Source organism: Lithobates pipiens, unplaced genomic scaffold (assembly GCF_037356315.1).
Source record: "Lithobates pipiens isolate NorthernLeopardFrog02 unplaced genomic scaffold, aLitPip1_a1.2 Scaffold_27, whole genome shotgun sequence".
NCBI classification, from domain to species: domain Eukaryota; kingdom Metazoa; phylum Chordata; class Amphibia; order Anura; family Ranidae; genus Lithobates; species Lithobates pipiens.
This window is the reverse complement of record NW_027507788.1, coordinates 23,088,135-23,102,839: the sequence shown is the minus strand read 5'-3', so window position 1 is coordinate 23,102,839 and position 14,705 is coordinate 23,088,135. Positions and strand designations below refer to the sequence as shown.

Genomic DNA, 14,705 nt, shown 5'->3' with positions numbered 1-14,705 from the left:
CGACTTTGACAGAATTATCAGCTCTCAAGAGGGAACTCCACGGCAAATTTCTGAAAAAAATTTGGCGTGGGTTCCCCCTCCGAGAGCATACCAGGCCCTTAGGTCTGGTATGGATTCCAAGGGGAACCCCCCTACGCCGAAAAAACGGCGTGGGGGTCCCCCCCAGATCCACACCAGACCCTTATCCGAGCACGCTACCCGGCCGGCCAGGAAAGGGGGTGGGGACGAGCGGGCGGCCCCCCCCCTCCTGAGCCGTACCAGGCCGCGTGCCCTCAACATGGGGGGGTGCCTTGGGGGAGGGGGGGCGTGCGGCCCCCCCACCCCAAAGCACCTTGTCCCCATGTTGATGAGGACAAGGGCCTCTTCCCGACAACCCTGGCCGTTGGTTGTCGGGGTCTGCGGGCGGGGGGCTTATCGGAATCCGGGAGCCCCCTTTAATAAGGGGGCCCCCGGATACCGGCCCCCCACCCTATGTGAATGAGTATGGGGTACAATGTACCCCTACCCATTCACCTGTGAAATAAAGTACAATAAAACACACAACACAGAGAAAAAGTATTTTATTGCACAGCCGGGGGTCTTCCGTCTTCGGGGGTCTTCTCGCCGGACTCCTCCGCTATGTGTGTGTAGCTCTTTTGCCAGCGGAGGAGTCCGGCTTTCTTCCTCCCCGCCGCCGGCCTCTTCTCCCGACTTCGGGGGTCTTGTCCCCCTCTTCGGTTCTTCTGCCGGGCCACCGCGCCTGGTCCGGTGGCCCGGTCTTCTGTCGCCGTCTTCCGTTCTTCTGTCGCCGCCTTCGGTTCTTCTGCCGGGCCACCGCGCCTTCTTATAGCTCTTTTACAGGCGGTGGCCCGGTCTTCCGTCGCCGCCGCCGCCGCCGCCGCCTTCCGTTCTTCTCCTTCTTCTTCTCCTGGAGATGTTGACTCGACGAGCTCTCCGGCCACAATGCCAGGGACGCGCTCCGCTGCCTCTTATATAGGGACAATGGGGCGGTGTCACATGGGTTGATGTCACATGGGTTGGTCACATGGGTTGATGTCACATGGTGACCCCGCCCCCTTACCGTGTGACATCAACCCATGTGACCAACCCATGTGACATCAACCCATGTGACACCGCCCCATTGTCCCTATATAAGAGGCAGCGGAGCGCGTCCCTGGCATTCCGGCCGGAGAGCTCGTCGAGTCAACATCTCCAGGAGAAGAAGAAGGAGAAGAACGGAAGGCGGCGGCGGCGGCGACGGAAGACCGGGCCACCGCCTGTAAAAGAGCTATAAGAAGGCGCGGTGGCCCGGCAGAAGAACCGAAGGCGGCGACAGAAGAACGGAAGACGGCGACAGAAGACCGGGCCACCGGACCAGGCGCGGTGGCCCGGCAGAAGAACCGAAGAGGGGGACAAGACCCCCGAAGTCGGGAGAAGAGGCCGGCGGCGGGGAGGAAGAAAGCCGGACTCCTCCGCTGGCAAAAGAGCTACACACACATAGCGGAGGAGTCCGGCGAGAAGACCCCCGAAGACGGAAGACCCCCGGCTGTGCAATAAAATACTTTTTCTCTGTGTTGTGTGTTTTATTGTACTTTATTTCACAGGTGAATGGGTAGGGGTACATTGTACCCCATACTCATTCACATAGGGTGGGGGGCCGGTATCCGGGGGCCCCCTTATTAAAGGGGGCTCCCGGATTCCGATAAGCCCCCCGCCCGCAGACCCCGACAACCAACGGCCAGGGTTGTCGGGAAGAGGCCCTTGTCCTCATCAACATGGGGACAAGGTGCTTTGGGGTGGGGGGGGCCGCACGCCCCCCTCCCCCAAGGCACCCCCCCATGTTGAGGGCACGCGGCCTGGTACGGCTCAGGAGGGGGGGGGCCGCCCGCTCGTCCCCACCCCCTTTCCTAGCCGGCCGGGTAGCGTGCTCGGATAAGGGTCTGGTGTGGATCTGGGGGGGACCCCCACGCCGTTTTTTCGGCGTAGGGGGTTCCCCTTGGAATCCATACCAGACCTAAGGACCTGGTATGCTCTCGGAGGGGGAACCCACGCCAAATTTTTTTCAGAAATTTGCCGTGGAGTTTCCCCTTGAGCTCATTCTCTGCTTGGCCGCGGCAAAAGTCGCCTGGCCTGGGGCGACTTGTAAGTCGTCCCAAGTCGCGCTTGAAGTCATCACAAGTCGTTTTGAAGTCGCCGCTGTCAAGTCGTGTCCAAGTAGCCTGATCAAGTCGCCTACAAGTCATGTTGCCCCTGTGTGAATGGGCTCTTAGAGGTGCCTCTCTTCTCTTTTATACTCAGTTGTGACATGACGCTACTTGTACATCAAGACATCGCTTGTATATCAAGTCAAAATGTATTTTAAAATTTTGCTTGTGTAGCACTGACCCCCGAAGGAGCGGCTGGTTTTGTTGGGCTTACCGTTACCTTCTCCACCTCGTGCTCGTCTAGGGGTTTCCTGAGGTTGATGGGCCAATAAATTGTAGAGACTGACACTTGAATCCCTTTAGGAATTTTTATTTGCAAAAACTCTGAACAGAACACAGTCTCTCAGTAGGGAATAGGGGGTATGGGTAGTAAAGCTCAGGTACTCTTGGAACTGCTGACACTTGAAATGTCTCTCTCTAGGTTATCCAGGGAATAGCCATTCGCAACTGGTTATTTCAACTATTGGATAAATCCTTTTTTTGGTGAATTTAGCAAATGACAGGTGATTTAAGTATAGCAAAGTCTCCGCCACAGACTTGATTGTAGAACTTTAGAATAGAACAGTCTCTCACAGAAACTTAGTTGTAACTGAAGAATAAAATTAGTAACTCTCTTATGGTACCAGTATCTTGCAGTCGGTCCGGCGATACCGTAAAAATGCAGATTCACTTGGTGACCTTTCACCTAAGCTTCCAGGCTCTTACCAAGCAGCCAGACTTGTGCATGGCCTTCTTCTGAAGAGTCCTCCCCCTGTTTGCGTTTTCAGTTGCTGGGCCTCTCCAAACCTGAGGCGGCACCGGACCACCCTGGAACCCTCCTTCCAGTTACTGTGCCTCAGGCTAGCCAACCCTGAGACTCGGAAACGGATGGATCCGCACCCCAGGCCATGAGGGCCTCTGGGGGCTGGTCAGGAGGACCAGGACCAGGGAGTCAGAACATATTTCTGGACCGGAACCTCGAATCACGTGATCTCAGCACCTTAAGTACCCTCTCCCGGAATACACAGCGAAACAACCCACCCACTGATTGGCTCCGAGAGAGAGATTGGTACCCAATGCGTCCAACCAGACTGCGTTCAAATGCCTGCCAAAGGTGACACCTACACCCATGACCAGGCAGAACACAATACAGTCCAGCCAAACTGATGCCGAGACCATAATTTACTGAAATTAACCCTAAAACCCAACTATGGTCTTAGGAAAAACTAAATTTACAAAAACATAGCTCTTCAGTAGCCCGGCGCTACACTTGTCTTGCAAAACGCTCTCAAACCAAGTTACTCTCAAACCAAGGTTTTACTGTACAAATAAATAATAATAAAAAATCAAGCAATACCTAAGAGACTTCAGGGTGGAGATTCAGATTATTACAAATGATAGGTGGTGACAAGTTCTAAAAATACACTTACTGGTTCTTAAAATACAACTTTTGCACTTTAGCACAGATGTTTATGACAGAAGACATTCAGAGAGTTTATCTTGTTTTTTTCCCCTTACATTTTTCTTTTTTTTCTTTATATGCATCAGATAATCACCAGACCCTCTGCAGCCAATAAGAACTTCCCTTACCATGTGCGAACCTCCCAGATCGGCATAATGGAGCAAAACACTGAGAAATTTCCCCACCACGTCTACGGAAATGTCACCTTTATCAGTGACTCTGTCCCCAACGTCACTGAACTCTTCTCTATTCCCAATAGCAATGGGAGTGCTGCAGTGGTAATTATATTAATTTCCATTATTTACTTTCATGTAGGCTTATTGTTTGCAGTCTACCAGCCACCACAGTGATAATCTCTTTATTAATGCTGCAAGTACAGAAAAATACTGCTGACATTACAAGCTGCTGACTTCCTGTAGTCATCTGAAAACCAGTGTTAATTTCATCAACCAAAAGACTAAAATATTTTAGTCGACTAAATGAATATTATTTTAGTTGCCTAAAATATGACTAAAACTAAAACAACTGAGATGACTAAAATACGGCTAAAACTAAAATGGTCAAATGACTAAAATGGGACTAAAACTAAAATGGCATTTTAGTCAAAAGACTAATGCCCCGCACACACGGTCGGACTTTCCGACGTAAAATGTGCGATCGGAGCTTGTTGCTGGAAATTCCGACTGTGTGTAGACTCCATCGAAACAGTTTCTATCAGAATTTTCGTCACACAAAATTTGAGATCTGAAATGTGGGAAATGTGCATGTATTACACTACATTTTTTACTTTTCCCAGACATACAGTGCCTTGAAAAAGTATTCATACCCCTTGAAATTTTCTACATTTTGTCATGTTACAACCATAAATGTAAATGTATTTTATTGGGATTTTATGTGATAGATCAACACAAAGTGGCACATAATAAATGGTTTTCAATTTTTTTTACAAATGAATATGTGAAAAGCATGGTGTGCATTTGTATTCAGCTCCCCTGAGTCAATACTTTGTAGAACCACCTTAAGCTGCAATTACAGCTTTTGGGGATGTCTCTACCAGCTTTGCACATCTAAAGAGTAACATTTTTGCCCATTCTTCTTTGCAAAATAGTTCGAGCTTTGTCAGATTGGGTGGAGAGCGTCTGTGAACAGCAATTTTCAAGTCTTGCCACAGATTCTCAATTAGATTTAGGTCTGGACTTTGACTGGACCATTCTAACACATGTATATGCTTTGATCTAAACCATTCCATTGTAGCTCTGACTGTATGTTTAGGGTTGTTGTCCTGCTGGAAGGTGAACCTCCACCCTAGTCTCAAGTCTTTTGCAGACTCTAACAGGTTTTCTTCTAAGTGTAGCACCCTGATGTTTAGGCAGGGTTGCTCCTAAATTTACCTGCCAGGTATATTTGCCGTGACCTATTGTTAGGGATCAATTGAGTTCACCATAAGTCTGGAGTTGCTGCACTTCTCTCTTCTGCTAGATGGCCGGGTACCTAGTGACATTAGATAAGACAAGGGAAAAGCAAGGACAGATTGGGAGAATATAGGGTATCTCAGCCAATGAGCAGGGGTTTTCTTAAATCCCTTGGTCTGCTGGGACAACCTATATATTTTGGTGGAGTCAGGTGATCGGTGTTCTGTGCCACCTGCACAGATGTCTGGGTGGACATGTGTTGTGCTGCCCCAGCTGCTTTGCCGGAGTTTGGGCCTATCCCGGCACATCTGGCTGCTAGGCTGTCTGAGGGCCTATCCAGAAGCAAGAGAGCAGCATAGGGTTGGGATTGTGGCTTGCAGTCCAACCAGAAGTGAGGGTTCTGCTGGCCGGAGAACCTATCATGGTCAGAGGTAGAGGGGAAGCTGTCGCCACTAGGGGACTGACCAGCTTGTTACCAGGGACCATAGTAAGTAGCTGAAGCAAGTACCAGAGCAGTATTCTCACCCCCGAGGATGGTGAAGAATCCAGAAACTTCAGCAGGGACCCAGCCAGTGGGGTGACGCCTGAGGAGTATCTAGAGTGCCTATCTAGGGTCCCATCAGGGAAGTGGGGGTGACGCTTGAGGAACATACCGAGTTGAAGATCGGAAGAGCTCAGGGGGTACAGTGGCAGTGGATCAGCAAGTCTAGTGAGAGAGACTGGGAGCTCAGGTTGAGTAAAAATCTGCAAGAAGTGATTGTAGAGGAAGTAAAGGAGCTTGTTACAGCTTGTGTTAGAAACTGTTAAAAGGCTGTTGCCATAGGAGACAGCGATCCTACATATGCAGATCTGATGTCTTTCTGGATGCCTTTCCCTGCATGGCTGTCTACCTGTAGAAGTCCCGGAGTCTGACAATTAACATTGCAACTATCTAGGGGTGTCCTGGCCTTAAATCCTCTCTCACACAGTTCTGTTCAAGAGAAAATAAATCTCTTTGCATTCAAGAAGTGTCTGGCGCCCATGAATCTACCTTGCATTATACCCACAATGCCTTCCAACCCACTCTATACAGAAGGATGTCAGCTGTCCCTGGCTCTGGATGTTCTCATTAGACTAAAGGAGGCCTGGGACCTTGCTACATAAGATTGCCCTGTATTTGGCTCCATCCATCTTTCCATCAACTCTGATCAGCTTCCCTGTCCATTCTGAAGAAAAACATCCCAACAACATGATGCTGCAACCACCACGATTTACGGTTGGGATGGTGTGTTCAGGGTGATGTGCAGTGTTTTCCACCACACATAGCGTTTTGCTCTTAAGGGCCCAGAAGGTAAATTTTGATCTCATCTGACCAGAGTACCTTATTCAACATGTTTTCTGTTTTTTCCCACATGGCTTCTCGCAAACTGCAAACAGGACTTCTTATGGCTTTCTTTCAACAATGGCTCTTCCATAAAGGCCAGATTTGTGGAGAGCACGACTAATAGTTGTCCTGTGGACAGATTATCCCACCTGAGCTGTGGATCTCTGCAGCTCCTCCAGAGTTACCATGGGCCTCTTGGCTGCTTCTCTGATCTCTGCTCACCTTGCCCGGTCTGTCAGTTTAGGTGAACGGCCATGTCTTGGTAGGTTTGCAGCTGTGCCATATTTTTTCCATTTTTGGATGATGAATTGAACAGTGCTCTATGAGATGTGCAAAGTTTGGGATATTTTTTTATAACCTAACCCAGGGCTCGACAAAACCCGGGCGCCAGGTCGCATTGGCGACTAGAAATAGCGACCTCGCGCCTGGGGCAGCACAGCTGGGGCTATCCTGTCTCTGTGGACCCCCCCCCCCCAGTGTGATCGCGTCGGGCCGTTCCGCCGGCGGCCGAAGATTTAGGCCGCGGCTTTGAGGCCTTCTGCGGTCCTATGATTCCTTATGGAATCTGGCGCCCTCTTGTGGTCACCGTTGGTATGACAAACCAGCAATGCTAATAAAGCTTCCTCTGCCTGTTTTATATTACCTGCCTCTTCTTCCCTTTATTTAGAACCCCCTAAACATTATATATATTTTTTATTCTAACACCCTAGAGAATAAAATGGTGGTTGTTGCAATACTGTCTGTCATACCGTATTTGTGCAGCGGACTTACAAGCGCACTTTTGTTGGGAAAAATAATTTAGTTAATAAAAAAATAAGACAACAGTAAAGTTAGCCCAATTATTTTTTATATTGTGAAAGATAATGTTACGCCGAGTAAATTGATACCCAACATGTCACGCTTCAAAATTGCACCCGCTCATGGAATGGCGACAAACTTTTACCCTTTAAAATCTCCATAGGCGACGTTTAAAAAAATTCTATAGGTTGCACGTTTTGAGTTACAGAGGAGGTCTGGGGCTAGAATTATTGCTCTCGCTCTACCGATCACGGCGCTACCTCCTATGTGTGGTTCGAACACCGATTTTATATGCGGGCAGGACAGGGCACGTTTAAAAATTATTATTTTTTCTGCTTATTTTAACTTTTTTTTTTTTCCACTGTTCTTTTAAAAAAAATGTTGTGTCACTTTTATTCTTATTACAAGGAATGTAAAAATCCCTTGTAATAGAAAAAGCATGACAGGTCCTCTTAAATATGAGATCTGGGGTCAGAGAGCCCTCGGATCTCATATTTACACTAAAATGCAATTGAAAAAAAAAATTGTCATTTGAAAAAAATAAATAAAATGTCCCTCTAAGAGCTATGGGCAATGACTTGGAGACGGGGGGGGGGGGGGGCGGCGACGGCGCTGCTATCTTCCCCTCACTCGTCTCCATGTCAGGCCAGGGACAGGTCCGGATCGCCGCCACAGACCTGGCGCCTAACTTTTTAAGCTGGCTCCTAGATTCCAAGCAAATTTGTCAACCCCTGACCTAACCTGCTTTAAACTTCTCCACAGCTTTATCCCTGACCTGCCTGGTGTGTTCCTTGTCCTTCATGATGCTGTTTGTTCACTAAGGTTCTCTAACAAACCTCTGAGGGCTTTACAAACAGCTGTATTTATTTTGAGGTTAAATTACATACAGATGGACTCTATTTATTTACTAATTAGGTGACTTCTGAACGCAATTGGTTCCACTAGATTTTGGTTAGGGGTATCAGAGTAAAGGGGGCTGAATAAAAATGCATGCTACACTTTTCAGATATTTATTTGTAAAAAATATTGAAAACCATTTATCATTTTCCTTCTACTTCACAATTACGTGCCACTTTGTGTTGGTGTTTTACATAAAATCCCAATAAAATACATTTACGTTTGGGTGTAATACGATAAAATGTGGAAAATGTCAAGGGATATGAATACTTTTTCAAAGCACTGTACACATGTGCCCCTGCAGGCTACCCATAGATATTAGATTTAGTGAATTATGTTTATTTCATGCCTTTGGGTTTGTTTAATATTTACTTTACCTCTTACTTAGTTTTTTCTTATAATTCCTAATCTGTCTTCACTTAGATAAACAAACCGGTTCAATATCCAGTGACCCTGGGACAGTGCTATTCACAACTGACCTCTGATGCACATCATGTGTTTAGCCCCCCATTAATGAACGGAGCCCCCGGAACCCAGAAAGTACCAGTCGGTGAAACTCAGCTTGGGGGACTTCAGCAACTTCATGCCCCCCAAATACATCATCAGAATGGATTCCCTGAATATTTTAGCATACGGTCTGCGGGTCCTCAACCGATGTAGACTGCCTTGCTGGAAAGAGAACACTGCAGTCCATGTTGAGCAAAGACGGACCCTTTGGAATGACCATGGGCTGACCATCTGAGCCAGAATCTGTGTGTGTGTGTGGCAGTATACAAAATGTGGGAGTATGTCTGAATGGGCAAGTACGTATGTAAATGTTTGTAAAGACACAACCATTTGTATATATTTCATACTCTGTATGTTGGTGTGTGCATGTGCATAGGTATACAGGATATCAATTAGTTATGTGCCTACGTATGTCGATAATATGTGCCTCTGCCTCGGCTCTTGTCTATCACATGACCAATGTTTTGGTTTCCCAGAACCCCCTGGGTGGTTTGCTTCATTGATGCCTATGATTTGTTCCCTATTGCGAAGATTCTATGCTTAGCTAACTAACAATTTATTTCCGTCTGCCGTGTTGTAAATTCTTGACTATAGCTCTCTAATTATCTTTTTTTTTTTGTAAAAGAATACCATTTTTTTTTCATTACTTGCTTACAGGTTTCCAGTGTTTTTCTAAAATATGGCTTGCTATCTGTACATTCCTGTCATTTTGTTCCTGCTGTTTTTTCAGTGTACACAGGTGTGGTTTTTATTTCTTGGACCCGTCCTATTTACATCCTGTGTACATTGGGCTTTTATTTACATTAGTACTGCCTTTTTCCCTTTACAAGGAATGCAAAAGCAGCTTTTTTTGCAACTTATGAGGTTTAATGCACCTGTAAAGGGATCCATATGGAGCCCAGAAGCATCTGATGTCAACTGCAAATGGAATGCACTTGAAAGGAAGCTGCATTTGCCCATCTACACAAGCTCATACTCTGTTGTCATTGGATGCGAGCACAAAAAAAAATAACACAGCAGCACATGAAAATGCACGTGCATAATGTCCCGCAGTATATCTAGTCACATGTACACAACCGGTTTGTTTAATGAACACGACTGTCAGAACCAATGGCCACAATGAAACTTTAGCCCATATCAGCTGGTCTTTAAAATAAAAGTATGTTTTATTGGTTGCTTTAGGTTACAGCCAACTTTAACTACATTTTTCTTAGACCAGCACTAAGATACGTTGACGACCACTTAACAAAACTTTAACCATTCTTGTGGTGCGGCTGCATTCAGAGGTCACTTGTGTCTTTTTTATGCATCTCTTCATCATCAATGTCTTTTGTTTCCTGTATCTCACTAATTTCTGTACTTTCTGTTTCTGGTGTGTTTTGTTTTCTGTAGTTTCTTGTTTTTCTCCATTGCCACCATATGCAATTTATTTATGTCCCTTACATTCTATTTTCCCTGCCTGTGGTTTCTTTGCCTCCATTCCACAGGTGTAGTTCTCATCTCCCTGCTCCTGCTTGTAGGTGCTTCTATTCCAGCAAACTGCATCCTTGGTGACATGGGTCACCGTTTCTGCATTTTCTGTCACCACCCTCTCCTCTGTGGTTTCCAGTACTTTTCTAGTCTCTCTGTTTATAGTTTTATAGATCATTTTCTTCCTTCCATCAGTAGTTTCCTGGTATCTCTTTATTCCAGCTGTCTGTAGTATAACTTAGTTCTTTCTCAGTAATCTGTAGTTTTTCCTGTGTCTCTTTATCCCAGCAGTCTATAGTTTCCTTTATCTCGCTTTTCCAACTGTCTATAATATCCTTTATTTCTAATCCGGATGCTTGTAGTTTGCTTGTATCTCTATTCCAGCTGCCTGTAGTTCACTGTGTCTTTCTTTTCCAGCTGCCTGTAGTTTCCTTTATTCCTCTATTCCAGCTGCCTGTTGTTTCCTGTATTTCTAATCCAGATGCTTGTAGTTTGCTTGTATCTCTATTCCAGCTGCCTGTAGTTTCCTGTGTTTCTTTATCATAGCTGTCTGTGGTTTCTTGAGTATCTCTATTTCAGCTGTCTGTAATTTCCCCTCTATTGACGATGTATGGCATTTCCTGTATCTCTCTATGCCCACTGTCTGCACTTCCTTGTATCTCTCCATATCGGCTGTCTCTATTTTCATTTATCTCTCTCGCTCTCTATATTTCAGTTGTCTGTAGTTTCCTGTTATCTTTCTTTTTCAGTTTCTGTATTTCTGTGTCTAAGCCATGCTTAGTTTCCTGCATCTCTATTCCCACGGTCCGTAGTCTCTTTATTTCAGTTGTTTGTAGTATTCCGCCTCTTTCAATGACAGCTGCCTGTAGTTTTCTGAGTTTCTAGCTGTTTCTAGTTTCCTCTATCGCTCCATTGCAACTGTCTTTGTTTTCCTGTATCTCTCCATTCTAGCTGTTTTCGGTTTCCTGTATCTCTTCATTCTAGCTGTCTCTATTTTAATGTATTACTCCGTTTCAGCTGTCTCTAGCTTCCCGTATCTCTCCATTCCAACTGTCTGCAGTTTTCTGTATCCCTCCATTCTAACTGTTTATAGTTTCCTGTATCTGTCCATTGCATCTGTCTTTGGTTTCCTGTATCTCTCCATTTCTGCTGTCTCTAGTTTCTTGTATCTCTCCATTGCAGCTGCCTGTATTTTCATGTATCTCTCCATTACAGCTGTCTCTAGTTTCCGGTATCACTCCATTGCAGACGTCTCTAGTTTCCTGTATCCCTCCATTATAGCTGTTTCTAGTTTCCTGTATCTCTCCATTCCAGCTGTCTTTGGTTTCCTGCATCTTTCCCTTCCAGCTGTCTGTAGTTTCCTGTATCTCTCCATTGCAGCTGTCTCTAGTTTCCTGTATCTCTTTATTCCAGCGGTCTGTCGTTTCGTGTATCTCTCCCTTCCAGCTGTCTGTAGTTTTAAGTATCTATCCATTCCAGCTGTCTCTAGTTTCCTGTATCTCTCCATTCCAGCTGTCTCTAGTTTCCTGTATCTCGCCATTCTAACTGTCTCTAGTTTCCAGTATCTCTCCATAAGTTTGCTACTGTATATGACTCTCTTGCAGTTGTCTGTATCTATGTTTTTCCTTTCCGACATTTATAATGGTCTTTATCTCAACAGTCTGTAGATACCTGTATCTTTTCTACACATCTTTTTTTCAGAGTTCTTTTGTAGCTCTTTAATTCTGATATTTTCGGTTTCTTGTTTTGTTCAGTGCTGTATGTAGTTCCCCCATATCTTTCTTCTAGTTGCCTAGGTATTGCTGTCCACTCCAATTTCAGTATTGATGATATTCTACATTATTTTCCACCACTGTCCATAATTTCCTGTATCATGTTATCGGTAGAACGTTATGGACATTTTTCAACCTACCTACAGTAACTTTCTTTCCATTGTCTGCAGATTTCTCTTGCTATCCATTCTTCCTGTTTGCATCTCTCCATTCTCTCTGTATGTAGTTACTTGCATCTACTTACCCTCTACCTTCAGTTTTCTCTGGACGTGGGATTAGAGTTGCCCAATCCAGATACTCTGGCCAAGAAAACGGTTTCTCAGGTCCATTCTTTCAGCCATACGCTGAGTGGCACATCTTTGGGCGATGTCAGTTGGGTGGATTGGAAAATATACCCCTATCACTGTTGCCCTCCCCAACCCACCAAAAGTGCAGTAATGGCAGCTCCACTTGTGCCCCTCTACTACTTTGCCTTCCCCTCTGAGTTGACATAAACATCCGTACTCAGCCAAGCCGTGCCTTCATGTTTATGGGTGTGCCAGAGGACCAAGGTGCTCCAGAAAGGTTAATCATACCTGCACATTTGACTGCACTTAGAGGTATATGGGCACCTTAAGCTTCCTGTAATACTCTTTACCATTTAGCTGTAGCTATATAAAATTTTGAAGCACATCTTCACCCTCCCCCCATTTTTTTTTAACTCTTGCTTACCTGGTCCCGGGTCCTGCACAATTAAGATACTCACCCGCCCAGTGGATCCAGCATTGTCTAGCTGTGATCTGCTTCTTTGCTGTGATCTGCTTCTTTGCTGCCTCCTCCTGGGGTTCCACTCCCCATGTTATTGCATGTCGTCATTTGGAAGCTGCTGGCTCTTCTTGGTTCAGCCGATCTCCCACCCAATGACGCGCCACTAGACCTGTCCCTCTCCTCTTTTCACAATGGAGAACTATGCCAACTGAGATATGTGACATACTGTACATATCCCAGGAGACACAGCGGGTAAAGTGCACATCATTCACCTACATGCATAGGGCCAGCCAGAGGTTTCTCATTAAAAAAACAGGGAATTTAAAAAGACTGTCCAATTTGCACAGTGAAGGGATTGAGGAATGGAGAGGAGGCAACGTCAAATTGAGGGTAAAGATCCGCTTTAACCTTTCAGTAATAGTTTCCTATGTTTCAAGAGTCCTTCTGTCTGTATTTTTTTGTATATTAGTTTCAGCTAACTGTAGTTGTCTTCACCTCCTTTAAACCAGCTGTGTGTCATTTACTATTATTGATGGTGTCCTGTATCTCTCTATGCCAGCTGTCTGTCATTTTCTGTACTAATTTGTCCCTGCTACCTGTAATGCTCCCTATCATCCTATTTCACCTGCCTCTTTTTTTTCATTATAACTATGTTACTTTATTTTATTTTATGCCTTTTTTTGCATTTCTTTATATCAGCTTTCTGTACTCTCCTATATCCCTCTGTATTTCAGCAGTCTGTAATAATGAGGATACAGAATATTACTCTGTACCTGCAGCTACCTGTGCCTCATCTGTCCCCATCTGCTATCTCTAATGCCGCGTACACACAACCGGACTTTCCATCAGAATAAACTCTGAAGGTCTTTCCGACGGAGTTCCGACCGAACAGACTTCCCTACACATGATCACACCAAAATCCGTTCCTTTCCAACGCAATGACGTATGATGGGACTAGAAATGTAACTTCAATAGCCAGTAGCCAATAGCTGCCCTTGCGTCGTATTTGGTCCGTCGGAATAGCATACAGACGAACGGTTTTCCCGATAGGAATTGATTCCGTCAGAAAGATTTAAAACATGTTCTATTTTTTCTAGGTCCATCAGAATTTTTGAAGAAAAAAGTCAGATGAAGCACACACACAATCGGGATATCCGATGAAATGATTCTGTCTGACCTATTCTGACGGAAAGTCCGGTCGTGTGTACGCGGCATTATTCTTGCAGATTCATTTTCTTTTTTTCTGTTTTTTTTTAAGTCATTCTTATCTGTCTCCCATCCCATTCATTTTCTTTCAGAGTGGTACGATCTCAATATGTCCTGCCACTGAATGGTTTTTCCATACTGCTATTTCTGCCTGTCTAGTCATTAACAGTGACACAACTTGAACAAGGGAGGTGGTATTGTAGGATATTTGGATAGTTGCAATTTACAGAGCACATAAGAGTTGGGCATTGACATAGCTAAAGATTACTAATAGATATCTTAATATGAATTACTGCAAATGCTCCTAGGCATGTTTTCTAATCATCTTCTGTGTTTCCACTCGTAATGTCTGATGGAGTTTTGCTTATATTTTTATAGTGGAATGAAGGCATCTGGGTACAGTGCAAAAGCCATTGTGTCATTTATTCCTGCAAAGTTGCACATGTTATCTAGACAAAAATGTACCCTCTGTATATAAGAGAAACACTAAGATCATTGCTTGGGAATACTCTGTAGATGGCATGCAAGAAAAGGCATGGGTGCGTAATACAACCAGCTAACACTAAAGCCATGGTTCGCCTCAGTTGACGTCTAAACTGTAACTAAATTTCAGTTTACCAGTCTTTAGATATGGTGGCTGCATTAGGCTTGGTTCACACTGCGCGGACTTGGGATCTGACTTGTGAGACCCCCCCCATGACGCGTGAAATGTGAAATCCCATGTTAGTCAATGAGAGCTGTCTTAATTAGCACTACTGAAGTTGCACCGACTTTAGAAAAGGTTCCTGTATTACTTCAAGGTGACTTCTATTCAACTTGTGCCCATAGACTTTAATGGAAGTCGCTTCCAAGTCGGATCCACATCTATATTGATGGTATTTGGATCCAAAATTAGAGGAAGATTAACCA

General features: G+C 45.0%; 1 protein-coding gene across 1 annotated transcript in view; it reads left to right on the top strand.

Moving 5' to 3' along the window:
- The window catches only part of TMEM145 (transmembrane protein 145), a 180,083-nt gene extending 167,453 nt beyond the window's left edge, over positions 1-12,630 (top strand). The window contains exons 14-15 of the mRNA XM_077456618.1: positions 3,711-3,902; positions 8,518-12,630. Coding sequence (XP_077312744.1) covers positions 3,711-3,902; positions 8,518-8,754 — 429 coding nt within the window. The 3' untranslated portion in view covers positions 8,755-12,630. The remainder of the gene's footprint in view (positions 1-3,710; positions 3,903-8,517) is intronic.
- Positions 12,631-14,705: the final 2,075 nt, after the last annotated feature.